Source organism: Spea bombifrons, chromosome 4 (assembly GCF_027358695.1).
Source record: "Spea bombifrons isolate aSpeBom1 chromosome 4, aSpeBom1.2.pri, whole genome shotgun sequence".
In the NCBI taxonomy this organism is placed as follows: domain Eukaryota; kingdom Metazoa; phylum Chordata; class Amphibia; order Anura; family Pelobatidae; genus Spea; species Spea bombifrons.
In genome coordinates, this window is record NC_071090.1 from 40,749,126 (window position 1) to 40,767,227 (window position 18,102).

At 37.8% G+C, this 18,102-nt stretch overlaps 1 protein-coding gene across 1 annotated transcript in view; it reads left to right on the forward strand.

Annotated features, from left to right (window-relative positions):
- Positions 1–18,102, forward strand: part of LOC128492590 (dynein axonemal heavy chain 3-like) — a 428,956-nt gene that overhangs the window by 8,317 nt on the left and 402,537 nt on the right. The window contains exon 2 of the mRNA XM_053465187.1: positions 6,071–6,162. Coding sequence (XP_053321162.1) covers positions 6,071–6,162 — 92 coding nt within the window. The remainder of the gene's footprint in view (positions 1–6,070; positions 6,163–18,102) is intronic.

Genomic DNA, 18,102 nt, shown 5'->3' on the forward strand with positions numbered 1-18,102 from the left:
CCCTACCAAGTCATCCCCGTCCATGCAGTTCTCTCCTAATGTTTCACTTCCCCTTCTACCACCAACTAGTTTGTAAGCTTGCAAGAGAAGGGCCCTCTTCTCCTTTTGTACCTGTTTGTTATTTTGTGTGACTTTAAATTCTCCCACTGTTCTAGTGTAATATATATATATATATGTAATATATATATATATATATATATATATATATATATATATATATATATAAGGTTATTGCTTGTTTTATCTTCTTCACTCTGACCCATCTGGCCATTAAAATGCCAGATCTAACAAAGTTTATGCTGTTGGTAGGCAACCCAATTGATGAAGCATTGGAGGTAATTAAGCAAAACGTATACTTGTGATCCCATTCTAATTGTAGTCACCATATTCTACCATTTGATTATTAATCCTATGTGCAGCTATCATGGCCAATGTGGTTGCTATACCAATGCACAAAACATACCTAGCAGGTGTTCAGTATTGATGTTAATACCAGACTGGTAAAGACTATCCCACATATCCTCAAATAGACATTAATCAGCCTAACTACCTCAGGTGTAGAGGGGTTAAATGAACTTGAATCTATTGCTGAGTGGCACCACCAGGCTGGTAATGGCAGGCATTGGGTTGTTCAATGCCAGTATTATATAAGTATCCCCCTATTTGGCACTCTGTTACATTTCTTTTAATAGGGAGGAAAGTTTCCCTTCCTCCCTGTGTTTTTTTCTATGTTTTCTGTCTTTTCAGGTTTAAGTTAAAGAAGTTAATGGAAAACTGGAGAGTCCCAATTAAAAGGCGGCCATTTGATGGATGTTTTGTTTAAATGTTCCCTAATGGGCAGGGTCCTTGGGGAATTGGAGTTAGCCGATCCCCTTGCTAGTGTAGATTGAACGGCTTGGGGGGAATGTCGGAAGTGTTTTAAGTATAAGAAGTAAGGTCTGTTCTAGGTTTACTTTGCCGATCCTCTTGCTGAATACATATATACAGCTTCTGGAGTATCGGCTAGTTATTTGACTTAAGTGTTGGGAGGGCTGTTTGTCACCTTTATCTGTTCATTGTCCAGTTTTCTTTATATATCAGATTTTGTGTGTCACAGTATGTCTGTGTTAATAAAGTGCTGTGGCCTTTCACAATTCCAATGCAGTGTTTTTTTTTGGGGTTGGGTATCAGTAGCTTATACTCAGTGCGCTGGTCATGTCCCTGCAAATTGAGGAGTGTTAGTAACTATGCTATGGCACTGCACTCCTTTGGACTACTGCTGAATACAACTTGTTCATACCATGATTATATGATATAAGATATTGCTCTGATTGCATTAATCTTGTTCAAGTATCCTGCATGTACAAAGTATTAAAATGTGGTGTATGATTCATTCTCCTGTTGCTATAGTAAATAACAAAAATGCTGCCAACCATGTTATGTATATGGCTCACAAAGAAACATGTAATTATAGCATTATATTGCAAAGGAGTACTGGTCCCAGGAGTGTTTGAGTAGACTATCTTGCTTATTTGTACGAAAGCAAAAAAATATATATATATTTCCTTACATATTTATATTATAGGCCTTAGAAAGCAAAGGTTAAAATAACAGATATTGCAACTTGCACATGTGTCACAGCTGCTGTTGCCAACTGTATCCACTGAAAAGTAGGGGCCTGAGGGGAGGAAATCTGAGGGAGAAGACCCTGAACTTATCACCATACCTGAGAAATTTCTGGCTCCGGTTACCCAGAATCCCCTCTTGCGGGATGTTGGTAGGAGGTCCCGCTGACATCGGTGGGCAGTCCCGCTGACGTTGCTGGCAGTCCCTGTTTTGGGTCCCCAGGGGTAAAAGGGTGTGAATTACACCAAAATATACCGTGGTGCGGGAATATACTTTACCTGGGCACAGGTAACGTGGTCTTTTCTGACAGGGGAAAAAAAATACTCACCCATCACTGTTCATTTGAATTTCACAGCGCAGTCATTAGAGATGGGCCGCAGCTGGTGATCTGGTGTTTTATGCCTGAACAAAATCCCAATCACTATATACTACGCCAAACATTGATGTGGAGTAGGCCTACCACTTCATTGTCTGGCTTAGTAGTAGGGATGCACCGAAACAAATTCTGGACTGAAACCAAAAGTGCAGCATTTACCTGGCCAAAACCGAATATGACCCCCCCACACCATAAAAAAATCTAACAAGTAAGTAACACACCAAAATAGGACAAAACAATTAAATAACAATATTATATATATATATATATATATATATATATATATAATTAACAGCAATCACATTCCTATCATGCCCAGGCATACCCAGATTCCAGGATGTACTCGCAGACTTGGCATGATAGGAGTATGATTGCCCTATTTACCCCTTCTCACTCCCTATCTACCCCCTCCTAACTATCTACCCTTTCCCTCTTTGAAGTTCACTTACCTTTCAGGAGTCCTGCGGTGGGGGTGCAAGGCCTCTGCCTCCCAGCTCTGCCACTGTATGGAACAGTATAGAGTGATGGGAGTTATGATGTACTTTTAGAGCATAATTAGAACATGAAAAAGACATTGGAAATGGTACAGCATAACACCCATCACTCTCACACACTTACCAATCCACACATATACTAATCCACACGTATACCAATCCACACGTATACCAATCCACACGTATACCAAGCCACACGTATACCAAGCCACACGTATACCAATCCACGCGTATACCAATCCACGCGTATACTAATCCACGCGTATACCAATCCACACATATACCAATCCACACGTATACACTAATCCACACATATATACCAATCCACACATATACACCAATCCACACATATACACCAATCCACACATATATACCAATCCACACATATATACCAATCCACACGTATACCAATCCACACGTATACCAAGCCACACGTATACCAAGCCACACGTATACCAATCCACGCGTATACCAATCCACGCGTATACTAATCCACGCGTATACCAATCCACACATATACCAATCCACACGTATACACTAATCCACACATATATACCAATCCACACATATACACCAATCCACACATATACACCAATCCACACATATATACCAATCCACACATATATACCAATCCACATACATACCAATCCACACATATACACTAATCCACACATATATACCAATCCACACATATACACTAATCCACACATATATACCAATCCACACACATACTAATCCACACATATACCAATCCACTCTCACTGTTACACTCACTCTCACTGAATGCTTTCATACCTTTCCTCTTTTCTCCTTACAGCTCCTTTTCCTTCTCTTCGCTCCTCTTCTTCAGTTCTTCTGTCTTCTTCCGGGTCAGAGGGCACGGACAGCGGTGGGCGCGGCTTCAGTGTTGTGCGCCGGGATCTGACAACAAACCCCGGCGCACAGCAGCTGTTGCCGCGCGGATCACAAGGGAGCGGTATTGGAGGTGTTTAACAGACCTCCGGCTCCCTTGAGTGATTTTAAGCCAGATTCAAGGGAGATCCTTGAACCGGCCTAAAATCACTCAAGGGAGCCGCTCCCTTGCGAGCCTGCTCCTCCAGCGGCGGACATTACTGTCCGTCTCTGGAGGGGTGCCGGGTGCCCCCCTGATGAGCGGCACCCGGTGCTGACCGCCCCCCCCCCCCGCTAGGTACGCTACTGGCGGCAGCGGACACCGCGGCGGTCGCACAGGTCGCACACACCAAAGGCCGGCCCTGCTAGTTACTAATATGAAAAATTGCTAGTTATCTATCATCTCGAATCAGTCTCCTCTGAAATCAACACAACTGCCGCTCACTGGATATTTTCTCTTTTCTGGACCATTCTCTGTAAACCGTAGAGATGGTTGTGCATGGAAATCCCAGTAGATCAGCAGTTTCTGAAATACTCAGACCAGTCTGTCTGGCACCAACAACCATGCCACGTTCAAAGTCACTTAAATCCCCTTTCTTCCCCATTCTGATGCTCGGTTTGAACTTCAGCAGGTTGTCTTGACCACATCTATATGCCTAAATGCATTGAGTTGCTGCCATGTGATTGGCTGATTAGCTATTTATATTAACAAGCAATTGAACAGGTGTACCTAATAAATCGACCAGTGAGTGTGTATATATATATATATATATATATATATATATACAGTTGTGCTCAAAAGTTTGCATACCCTAGGATAATTGGTAATATATGTACCATATTTAAAAAAAAACATGAGTGGGCAGCCAAAACACATTTCTTTTATTTATCATGGCATTCATATTCAACTGTAGGCTATAACAGAATGATACAATGCTAAAAAACATGCAACAAAGAAAAAATAAAATGACCCTGGTCCAAAAGTCTGCATACCCTTAGTTCTTAAATTCTGTGTATTGCCTCCTTTAGCATCAATAACAGCATGCAGTCTTTTGTAATAGTTGTCTATGAGGCCCCAAATTCTTGCAGGTGGTATAGCTGCCCATTTGTCAGGGCAAAATGCCTTGAGGCCATACAAAGAGTTTGGTCGTCTTGCAGAGTGGCTCAATGATATTAAGTTCAGGAGACCAAAACCTTCACCTTTTTCTGCTGTAATCACTGGAGGGCCAACTTGGCCTTGTGCTTTGGGGCATTGTTGTGCTGGAAAGTCCAAGAGTGTCCCATGAGCTGCTTTTGCGCGTAAGAATGCACATTTTCTGCCAGTATTTTCTCATTACATTCTGCATTCATCTTCCCATCAATTTTCACAAGGTTCCCCCTTCTCCAAACATAGCCCTTACGGTTGTGACCATAAAGCAATAGTTTGGTCTCGTCACTCCAAATTACAGTGTGCCAGAAGCTGTAAGTGTGTCAAGGTGTTGTCTGGCTTTTTTTGTGGCATTGGCGCAGTAAAGGCTTCTTTCTGGCAACTAATTTTTGTACGAATATGGTTGTATTGTGCTCCTTAAAACAACCATGTCGTCTTTTTCCAGATCAGCCTGTATTTCTGAGGTTACCTGTGGGTTTGCTTTGTATCCTGAGCAAATGTTCTGGAGGTTGTGGCTGAAATCTTTCTTGATCAACCTGACCTTGGCTTGGTATCAAGAGATCCCTGCATTTTCCACTTCTTAATAAGTGATTAAACAGCACTGACTGGCATTTTCAAGGCTTTGGATATCTTTTTATATCCTTTTCCATCTTTATAAAGTTCCATTACCTAGCTACCCAGGTCATTTGACAGTTGTTTTCTGCTCCCCACGGCTCACGGCCTGCTTAGAGCTAACAAACGTGAGAACTAACAAACTCGTTGACTATTTCTACACAGACACTAACTGCAAGTTAAAAGCAACATGTGTGGGAAATTAACCATTAATTGCAATTTTAACCTGTGTGTGTCACTTTGTGTGTCTGTAATAAGGCCAAACATTCAAGGGTATGTAAACTTTTGATCGGGGCCATTTGGGTGATACCTCTTATCATTACGAGTTAAAAAGGATCCAAGCAACTATGTGATAATAAATGGCTTTTTATAATCACTAGCCTTAATGCTTCATGTATTACGGGATAACATTTACCAGGAAAAGATCTTAACATATATAGCCTGGAAGAAAGACATGACAAGAGGGATATAATAGAAACATTTAAATACTTAAAGAGAGTCAACATGATATAGGAAGAAAGTTTATTTAAAATGAGGTTTACTACCACAACAAGAGGCCATAGTCTTAAGCTAGAGGGGCAAAGGTTTAAAAGTAACATCAGAAAATATTACTTTACTGAAAGGGTAGTGGATGTATGGAATAACCTTCCTGCAAAAGTGGTAGATATTAATACAGTGAAGCCGTTTAAACATAGCTAGATATAAGAAAAGGCCAATGACTTGGGAAAGTACTCAGAGGTTAGGCAGACTGGTTGGGCCGAATGGTTCTTATCTGCCATCACTTTCTATGTTTCTATGTTAAATTTTTTTTTTTTTGCATGATCAGTCATATTTTTAAAATCAATTCCAACATTTCACAATTTCTCCCAGGGTATGCACTTTTGAGCATATTTTATGCCAGACTACCAGACTATTTAAAAGTTTTTTTTTCATTTGTTTCCCTAGACTTTGGACAATGAAAAGCCAAAAATTTTACAGCATGGTGCTTTCACAAAGGCTGCACCATTTAAAGAAGAAAAATACTGTCGGCACGTGAGGTAGGAAGAAAAAAATCGCCATTATATGATATTATTTTATTATATTTTATTATAATTCATCATTGCATTTACCTTCTCGTCGGAGTCTACACTGCCTAAAAAAGGCACGCTATTATGTCACAGCCTCCATATTGTAAATGGGCCAATTGGGTAGATACGAGATCTCCCCCGTAACCGTCCCATTGCACAGTGGGATACTGGGGTTCTGATCGCCCTAAAGGGTGGTCTTCCCCCAGTTTGGTAGCAGGGAGGTTTTTGCTCTTGGCATAGTCGGCCTAGGCCAGAATACGTCACTGATCATATTATAATATATTATGACCTGTGATATTGATGGCTCAGTGAGAATTGAGCTTGGTAGTCATCACAAATTTTCCTTACTTGTTTTAACAAATTAAAATTTCTGTTTGATAATGATTTCTGAAGCCTTTCGACTAACTAATATTCCAACTGGCACGAAATGATTTGTTCACAAAAACGCTATGTTTAACAAATCCTCTAGTTGTGTAAAAATGGTTGGCATAAGAAATGAAATCTTGATGTGTTCCACTGATGTGCAAAAATCCTTTTTTTGTGCTGTAATCTTTTTTGCGCTGTAATCACAATCTTCAGCAACATGCCTTTTTTGTTCCTCATGTCATCCCTGCCTACGACACAGCACGTAACTCCTTTAGTTTCCTTGGTGAAGTGCTTCAAAACAGCAGTGCACGTTTGCCAAGATTTCCTCTCTTCTAGTCAACATAAGCCCAGTAATTACATGTGCAGAGCTAGACAGAGAAGAGGAAAATATTTAAGTAAACATAAAAAAACAGAAATGTATAGTGTTATAATACAAGACAAGCTTTATTGCAGCCATCAGTTACAATCAGCCTGCAGTTAATGTGGAGTTTGAGTGTTGCCATATTATGTCCTTCAAGTATATAATGGTAGAGAAAAATAGAGGAAAACTTATAGATTTTAAATGCATTGGTTTATTGATACAAAGCAATTCTGGTGCAACCATTTTCAGGTGGTCTTATGACAATCCAGAGATTGGAACTGGCATTGCAGAAAAGTGTTCTAAAAACTGCTTTAAGGCAATAAGCAATGTTAATATGTAGCCCGGTGATTTTTTTCAGAATAATGTATGTTGTGTTACAGCTAGCACTAGGGCAAGACTAGATATAGGGAAGGGTTTGGGAAAGGGGATGCTGATGGGAGTTAATACAGCACTGTATTAATGAAATCAATAGAATCACCCAAAATATTTTGCCTTCCTATAGAGAGTTTTTTGGGAGGGGGGATCTTCGTAGGTAGAAAAAAAGATCATGGTTGTTACTACATTTGAGAATCTGATCAGAAGTAACAAAAGGGTCATAGATATAGAGAGAAACTTCATATTTTTATTTTTCAACTGATTAGCTGCTGTTGTGGCAAAAACATGCAACTTTACTGAAAAGTGTTAGTAACCACATAATGTAATACCATAGATACCATATATTTACCTCACAAAAGTTCCTTTTTAAGACAGACAGTCTCTCTTTTAGACATAAATCCCATGGTCAATCTTTCCTTCCCAATGCCTCCTCTTTTCAGGGCTTAGGGTGTTTGCTGGGTATAGAGCTACCTACAAGCTTAATAATCTCAATTATATTTATAGAAACTGTGTTAATAAATTAGGTTGAATAAATAAAATACATTATTCATCTTTGAAATGCCTGTTATGTAAATACCCATGCATAAGTCACATACAAGGTCCTGGTAAAGCTTTGCCTCTCTAGTCAAAACTCTACAAACACCTCCTAAAAGCGATGTGGCCCTCTTTGGCTATTTGAAATGTTGGGAGGCATGGATATAGAAAAGGGTACAATCAAAACTTGTAACGACAATTTATTTATGAGTTGCAAATGAGTTGGAATAGATGTTTCACCAAGTATCCTCAGCGCACCACTACTAAAAGTAAAAACAAATATATAAAAAAAAAACAGGAAATAAGGGTGCCCTGCAAATGTTTTGGCCATTCTTAGTGCCAAAGTGCATGAGATTTCCGTTCATTCGTAATTTTTCTTCAGCACTAAAAGAAATAGAAAGCTTCCTAAATCACCTAAGCTTTCCTACTATTATCAGCAATCCTTGCCAACTGTGTTTTTGTTCCTTCTTTTCTAAATTACATGTTTACGTTACAATCTAAAATCCCCTTACCATTCTGTTCAATTGACATTGCCCCTTCATTATATTATTAACTACAAGTGACTGAGGAGTGAGTAATAGTTTTATGGAAAACGTACCGTTTGTTTAAGAATGTTTGTTTTCTGTCCCATAGAAACATCCTTGTGTGTAAGAGATAAAAACAAACATTCTGAGTTTTGATGCAATAAATTATTTAACTTCTAGCAAAAGAAACTGCCAGATCCTGTCTGGTGGCTCCATTTTGCCTCTGCTGTCATGATTTCTCAATCCTTGCTCACCTTGTGACTTTTTCCCATCCTCAGTTTCTTGCCGAATGTCAGTTGTATGTTTTTATTGTTTCATTAAGGTTGAACTCGGATTAAACAGTTTCTCGGCTAGTTAATGTAATACAGTGTTCAGTTGCATAAAGGAAAAAAATGTCAAACTTTTATTATTGAATACATTCTTATAAAAGCACGAACCTATAATGACATATGGTACATCTAGTTGATACATTACATAGTAAATTATATATAAAAAAACATATATATGAGAAGTGGCAACAAGTCCCTTAAGTGTTACTCATCATCCTCATTTTCTTACAGGAACAGGGTGGCCTGGGGGCAGGGGGCCTGCTGAGGTCAGACTGGCCCTTTGTGAACAGTTTTTGGACAAGCATGGGAAGGCAGGAACACATGAGGGTCACCTAACTCAAGGTTATTTAAACTAGCGGAGAAAGTGAGGCTGCTTAAACAGGGTGCGGGCAGCCAGAGAGAGTTAATGTTAGCCAGTGAAGTTAGGGTAGTGCAAAAGGGAGGGAGAGAGTGAGTGAGAGAGAGGGTAAGAGAGGAAGTATGTATGTTAGAACGACAATGTATCTATATATATTAATATAAATGTGTAAATGTTTGTGTGTGTTTGCATTGATATGCATGTATAAGTCCTTGTGTGTTAGCATGGATGTGTATGTGTTTATGTGTTAGCATGGATGTGTATGTGTAAGTTTTTTGTGTGTTAACATGGATGTGTATATATAAGTGGCTTGAGAAGATGTATTGTGTTAGCATGAGTATGTAAGTGTGTGTTAGAGATTATGAGTAAGTGTATGTTAGTGTAAGTATGTGTAAGTATATGCATGTGTGTTAGCGCGAATATGTACATTTATGAACGTGTGTGTGCATACAGTATGTGTGCCAGTGCATATATTGGGGTGCAAGGGGGCGATGGGGCCACTTTGCTTTACTTGCCCCGCGGGCCAGAAGGTGCCAGCCCATTCTTTGCTCTCTTACCCCACACTGTGTACAAAGGAAGACTGTAAGGAAGTATTCATAATATACAAACCAAAGAGATGAGTAATTTTCACCCGATATGGAAGTCCAGATTCACTCACATTCACTCATACACTCTCACACTCTTGTTCTCATCGTACTCTCTCACGCTCTCTAGGTTTTCTTACCTTCTCTGCCGACCCCTTCTGCTTCTGAGGACCCCTTCTGCTCTTGACGACCACTTCCACATCTTCTTCATCTTCTATTTTTATCTTCTCTTCTCTCTTCAATCTGCTATTTGCAATCTTCTATCTTCATCCACATCTCTGTGTACATAACCCGGCCAGAACTTGCTCCAAAATGGCGGTACTTCAAGGATCGGGGAGAGGTAATCAAGTGCTGGCATTTTGGTGGAAGTTCCCGCTGGATCATGTCTATGGAGATGTGGATGATGATAGAAGACTGAAGATAGCAGATTAAAAATAGAAAAGGAGAGAGAACAAAAGATAGAAGAAGAAGAAGATGCAGAAGAGAAAGTGGTCTTCAGAGAAGGTAGGGTAACATTAAGAGAGTGTGAAATAAAGAATGAACAAGAATTAAAGTGTGAGAGAGTGAGAATTAAAAATGTCCCCAAATTATAGGCCAAAGGAATGGGGAGGGAACAAAATTTGTTGCCCGAAAAAGAAAGGGACAAAAACGAACCTAAGAAATTTTAATAGTTTTTGGCCTCAAATTCCTCATGTTAAGTAATTACAAATTAATTTCTGAAATCGTGACACTCTGCAGGATTGCAAGTCTCGGTGACCGATAAACACCACTTATTATAGGAAGGAGCAGTGCCTGATCCTGTTTCATCTATTAAAAATTATTTTTTCTTAAACCTATGGCATAACATAAAAAGTGTTTCTTTATTAGAATTATTAACTATAAAATGATGTATTATTATAGTAAAGTGATTTCTATCATTAGGCATTCATTTCCTCATAGTGTGGAATGTCATCTACAGACTCTTACAATAATTTAACTATGCAATTACATAGTAAGTAGAGATAAATTCATCAAATTCAACCAGTCTAAGATATCTCTGATAGCACTGATTTAGATGAAGGTAAAAGGGGATTTAAATACCTAGATTAAATGTATCCCTGAATATACTTTCTTACCAACTTGACATATTCCAAGAATGCTGCAAACATGTCTGTCCTTAAGTTTTTAGAGGTCTAGGCAAAATCTGCCTAAAGCCCCCTATCCTGCATTTACTTGTTCTCTAACAATCAAATGGACTGCCAGACACATAGGCCACCTATATGGTGGTGTTAGGTGTGCCCCTTGGCCAGATTTGACCTAGATGATCTTGGAATGAAGAGGTAAATCCAGGGTTCTGGATCGGTGGATATGTAGTCTATATTTTGAAGTGGAGGGAACTCAACTATGAGTAGGTTTACGTTTTTAAAACAAATAATAGATGTACCTTTTACTTTAATTTTCACATGCAGCTGCTGGATGTCCAAATGTCATCACTTTTGCTATTATCTCCTCTTGCCTTGTTTTCCTTCATTTTATACAACAGTACTTTTAGGAGAGAAAAAAACATACAGGGAAACTAACAAAGTTATATCAGATTATTTTTTCATGCTGGTTAGTCTTCAAAGGTCCACTCCAGCCCAAATTCATATTAGACTCCATTATGCATGGACTCCGTTGTATTTTATTGCCTGTAAATAGGTACAGGGATTTTTCAGTTATCAGAGTTAGAAAATTAAACAATTGTCTAATGAACTCCTCCCCAACTGCATCTACCGCAAACATGAAGCATTTGTGTGTATATTTGCACATGCTCGGTAGAATCCCATTCTACTCAGTGCAAGCTGAGTGCAAACTCTCATTGAAATTAATGTGAGCAACACCATTCAATGGTATGTATGGTAGCTGAACAATACTGTTTTATATGTGATCGGTGCTGCTACTCAAATTGCTTTGAACATCAGTTTGGCTGTGGGAGTGCTATAAAGCATATGTAGGAAGTAGACTTGGGCGCCGGTCAAGTCTTCGTGTTCGTCTTCGTAAAAAAAAAACCACCTTCATATTCCATGAATATTCACCCGTTTCCATGTTCTTTTCTGGCAAATTTTCGTGTACATTCTTCGTGTTCGTTTTTTTTCTAGCAATGGTTCATACGGGGTTAAAGCGGTAACAATATGCACCAGGTTTGGCGCCAGGATTTTAAAGGTCCGTAAGAGCGACTCTATTGGTCCCTGGCAGGGGGCTCCTCTGCCATAAACTAATGAATGACAACTGCTTTGCCAGTCTCTGTGGCAAAGAACAGGGCATGTACACCACTTGCCCTGGGGAGACTATTGGTCTTCTGGCTCCAGGAGCTAATGGTCTATACAAGCGACTCTGTTGGTCGCCAGCAGGGGCCTCCTCTGACATCAATCATTGGTGCAATAGAATCACACATACAGACCTTCAACTCCTGAGGGCAAAACTTGCACTGGGGAGGCTTTAGGAGTTAAAGCTCCATACGAGTGACTTTATTGGTCGCCGGTAGGGGCCTCCTCTGGAATGCCTGCACCAAGTGCAGTAAAATACATTGTTATGCAAGCAAAATGGACACTATTATGCATTGAAATTTTTAAAAAACTACATAGTTGCTCACCATATTTACAATATTTAAATAGGATACACACAATATTATAGACCCGTTGTTCTGTTCTAAATTTCTAAATATTTAAATGTAATTATATTAATACTTTTTTCGTTGTCGAATATGGTTTGTTTTTTTACAGAGATCCTCATGCTAAATTCAAATGCTTCTTTTGTCTCGCTTATTCATTTAAAGAGAAAAGTCAACTCAGGTTGCCGCTTGACAGATTTTCTACTTCCCAGAGGAACAAGTATGCAGTTCAGCACTTTTAAAAGAATTCTCTAAATTCTGACACTAATCGAGTTATTAGTATTGAAGGACAAAAGGCTTTTTGCTGTTGAGAACAACTTGAAGCAATAAAAGATTGTGGTGTAATTCTTTTTGTTGACATTTTTAATAAATTACCTATGAAAAATACATACATGGATGTGCTTTTTAATGAATATCATAAGTGACTTAAAGCACAATTTGCAGCTCTAGGTAGCTATTATGTGTGTGTGTCCAGAAACTAACTTTAAATGTGTGTTGGCTACCTTTACCTAAGCACACACATACATACACACATAATAAATGCACTCCTTCTGCATGTTACAATAGCTACAGTGCTCATGGGCTCTTAGTTTAATGTCTAGTTTGCCTAACGGATTACCCAGAACCGAACAGAATTGAAAGTAAATAGTACAATATTTAGTTTTTGAAATAGTATTTTCTTTTTTCTGTTTTAAAGGGAAGGTACACAGTAGACAATATATGATATTTTCAGTTGTTTTTGTATATAGCATAAAAATTGTATTATTGATATTGCATATAGCCATAATGTATCAAAGCTTTTCTCCTTGTGCAATTGAAACTTACACTAGATGGACAAAAGTATTGGAATGCACCTGTTAAGGTGTATAAAATCAAGCACCTACCCATGCAGTCTGTATTTACATGCAGGCTATGGAAAGCTAGCAAAGAAATATGGGAGAAATGATTGAAAATTTAGCTGTTTGCTGGGTGAAAAAAGGAAGACTCTTTGAGGTGTAATGTGGATGAAAGTGGCAGGTTTTAGGGACAAAATTTGTAGGATGAAGGAAAGGAATCAATAATAACTCTTGTGCTTGTTCAAATGTGTTCAAAGATCAAGCCCAATACAACAATACAGACATCTATCTACCTATTGGGATATGGATGAATATTTAAAAGCTTAAACATGATTTTTTTTAAAAGAGAACATATTTAACCATTATGGCTTTTTGAACAAATTACTTTATCTGCCTTCTTGTTGTCTACAGGCACCATAAGATACTTAAACTGTGAGGCTAATAAGTTCAGATCACTATAGTTTTTATTATTAAAGACCAACACTGTGATTAATTGGCAGATGTGTCACAATTTCTTACTTATCTCCAATAAATTTGTGTTGGCTGAATGGTGTTTCCAGTTCGTACAATACAGTGGTAGATATTTAGATCAAAAAGATGTTATGTCATTTCTTGAATAATACATCATGTGATCTTCAGATCATTAATAAAATGTGTATGTGTGTGAAGAATCAATTAACCATAATTAAGACTAGTGCCTTGTCAAAGTATGGCAATAATTGTTCCTTCCAATTAAAATTGTTCATAACAATGGGACAGTTAAGAGCAAGGTATTTGCTTTCTTCCAAAGTTCTCTTTCATATTGTTTTAGTGCAGTCAGCTGAAAAACCTTTTCCTTCATAATCGTCCCAGGTACATTGTACAACTTTTCTGGTCATAGCTCTAATTTGAGTTCTGGGAACTAACCTTGTTATTCCATTATTGTGAAAATTGGATTACCAAAATGGGAGGGACATAGCACATAACCTTCTAGCCTTAATGTCTCCCCAGGATCTGTGATGCATTATATAACATTTAGAAAGATTTTGCCCTGCTTACTTTTCTGCCAATTAAGTTTTTCCCTATTTCTTTTACAAAAAGAGATCAATTAAAGTTATCATATCGGGACGCAACTCAGAACAGAAGTATAAGAATAGATGGCTTCATGTGTTTATAACAAAGGCTTCATGTTGCCGATCTATTGCACTTTATCTCTTTATTGTCTTTTCTGCGGTAGAGATGACCGGTACACACTTAAATTATTTAGAAGCAACGTAACAATCAATTAAATGTTCTTGCTGACAGGCACATCTAAATGGTTTCTATGGTGATAAGACTACGTTTTAAAATAAAAGTTACAGAGCTGGATTTTGTACACAAAAACATATGGGATTATGAATAAAAAATGTTCTAGTACAATATTTGAAAACTGCCCATACCGACATACAACTGTTCAATCAGGAATATCATTCTATTTGTTGCAATGTTGAGACCACTTTTCAAAAATGTTAACACCTTTTCACTTTTTGTTTCTTTCCATCCAAATTGACATGTTATATGTCCTGTTTAAGCATTGTACAGCTCTATATAAAACAATAATTATATTAATCAATAAATAATAATTATTTAAATCAGAATGCATAAAAAGCCATTTGATCCCATCTAGTCGATATTGTTTATTTCTATTTTTTGTAAGACATCAATCCTCACCTGGTCCTCGTCTTTATGAATAGGATAGCTGCATCCCAGTCCCATATATACTTACATTCCTTTACTGTGTTACCCTATACTACTTCTGCTGGAAGACAACACAACTCATCCACCACCCTCTCAGTGAAGATATACCTTTCTTACATCACCTCTCGGCCTCTGACCTTCTACTTTTAGACACAAAATAGATTTAAACAATTGCATGAAAAAAACCTGAAATGTGATTTAACCGCTTTCTGTATTTCATTTTAGGTACAGTTTTATTCTATTAGTCTGCTCACAATCTATTCTGTTGAGTGTCTAGTGTACCATGAACTGAAAGCTGCTGGGTGAAAGTTTCTTTCAGCATCGACTGCAGTAACTGTTTGGCTCTTCTCCAAGCTCATAAACTTGGTATGCGATGAAAAGGTTGTGACATAGCTCCAGAAGATTAATAATTCTAGCTTTAGAAAAAACAAACAAAGCCACAAGACAAATGAATATGCTACTAGTTTGTAGCATGCCAGCTCTGGTGGCATAAACTTTTTTTTATATGAAATAATAACTTCTTCCATAATTTGGCATAAGCGTGAATTTGCATGAGATTTCGTCATTTCTTTATGCCTTGGTTATTAACCCTTCAAATGCAATCTATTGATTACCGACCTGGGGCTCAAAAGGTCAGTAGTCTTCCACAAGTAAGATGGGCTTTTGTTCATATAGCCTAAAATATTTCGAGATACCTTGAATGATTGATTCACAGGAAAAAAAAAAAAAAGATAGGTACCTAATGAAACAATTCTTCTGCTGCAGGAACAGTTGCCATAGAGATTATTTGTGCAGACTGGACAAAAGATCTTTTTTTCAGCTAGAATACTAAATGAAGTATTAATTTACCCAAATGAATTCTCTGTCAACGTCATTAGTTTTTTGTTTTTTTTCCTTACGGCAGTTTTGAAATTGATAAAGCTAAAAATAGTCATTCTGTCATTATGTGAATTTCTCATATCAAATAGGGTCAGTCCTCTGCTGGAAAATGAATTACCACCTAGTTATGAATGTTTTGAAGTTATCCACTGAGAACTAGGTATACGCAATATAAATTGGTATTCCTCCTGATAAGCCAATCTTATCTACTTTTAATATATGACATACTTTGTGATTATATATTTTCCTAATTTTAATTTGTTTCCACTGTGATATATTTGTTGATTATTAGTTTTTGCACACACACCGGTAGTTGGCATAGCTCATAATAAGAATTTCAAATCTTATGTGTTCTCATCCTATAAGTGACACAATGGCATGCAACATATTGCTTTTTCCCTGCCACTGAAATGGTTTAATGGTATCACAAGCAATTTAATCGCAATGCTCCCATACACTGCAATTGAAAAGGTGAGATAAAAACAGAGATATGTTAGCCATGGTTCAAAAACGGAGATTAAATGTATTAGATTGCAGTCTTTGGTGGGATTGCGTTTCATTATCATTTACTCAACATAACTTTATCTCCCTCATTGAATTGACAAACTCGACTGTCTAGTTAATTAAACAAAATATATGTATATTTTTTTTTGGAGGGCTAAACATTGATCTTAAAACTAAAGGACAAGCATTTGCTTATTTTCCTACAAGTCGTCATTGTCTGTCATTTTAGAATTTAAAATCACTTAATCATTTTTTCGGGCGACCATTCAACGATCTGTTCTGTACATCGGCTTGCTTGCTAGATGTATTGCAGCTCATTCAGAATCAAGTCAAAATGTTCAGGCAAAAGACAAAAGAGAATTTCTCACCTCCAAAAAGGATTAGATCAGCTGTTTCAATTATTCCAGATAGAGAAAGAAAGACAGTGACCGAACTGACTTGCAGACTGAAGAGAAAAAAAATGATATCTAGTCCTGTGAGGATGCCATATGGTCTGCGTTTAGAAGCAAGCTGCCTACAGTACAGTGCAATTACATACACACTGGAGGCTACACTGAAATCTGATGAAAAAATGCCAGCAGAGTACAACGTTTCAGGGTCTTCTTAATTACTAATGGAGACAAACCGCTAAATTTTAGTTATTTATCATAACGTAAGTTGGTTAAAATGCAAATTCCTGCATCTTTTCTTCTGCAAAGGGACATATGCGTAGTTACAAAACAATTACGTTTTGTTATGACTGGAATTATTCCCGCTGGCCCTTCAGTCGTTAAAGATTTTAGGATTACTTGCCTTTGTTTTAAACAGTATATCTATTAGTACAGAAGCCTAATATCCTGCTGGCTGAAACGTATCAGCTAAATGTTGCTTTTGTGTTGGTCTCATTTTTTTTTCCAGTATGAATTTTGTGGGAGAATTTAATTTAAGCATTAACCTCAAGGAAGATATGCTATAAGGCAGCAGGTGGTGCAGTCGGCATTATTTAATTTCCTGTCCCAAAGTTATTTCCCTTCTTCTTATCCATACTTGCAAAGGCTTCCAGAACCAATCAACTACAACCAGTAACTAAACCACACTAGAGTGATAAGTTAAGGATAAGAGAAGGAACACGGAGAAAAGGTAACTTTTCCCATGGCATACACAAAAAGTAGGCTTTTAATACATATATATTACTTATTTCAAAATGCAAACACCATTAGAGCTAAAGACTTTAGGAAACAATGACAAATGTTTAAGACATTGCTTTTATTCATGATTGATACTTTTAATTCTAAGAGCTCCCTTTAGACCAAGTGTCTTGACTGTACATCAGCGCTCTTTATATTCTGTATGGGGTTTGGTTGGCATGGTACATTGACATTCTTTCTAGCTTGTAGACCATTTTTACAGTATGGGCATGTTGGTATTTTTATTATTTTGTATTGGTCACTACTTGTGTCCCAGAATGATTATATGTAGACACTGCCCCTGGCTGCAGAACAAATATGGATTAAGTGAGTCAATTTTGTGGCAGCTAATCTTGTGACAGGTCCCTGAACTGCAAGGTCAATTTGTAGAGCATTTTGAACTACAAAGATATATAATAAAGATATAACTAAGGTTGCCTAGTGAGTGTCAGTACTGGGATGTACAGTACAGTAACAGTACAGTAGTGTCTTTGCTGCAACTATTATTTACCACTATTTCACATTTGTTAATACCATAATCCAGTACTCAACTAGTAACCTGTTGCAGATAGTGTGGTTTCCCCTGAAATATATCTCTGCCGGTGCTCCATTAACATATCATTCCCTTAGCATTACAGATGAACCTCAATAAGTTCTCTTGGTGTGGAGGTTTTCAGTTTTGTTGTGTCTGTCTATGTTACTCTCTGCCCACCCTGTCCTCCTACTTTTTGTCCCCATTTATCAAAACA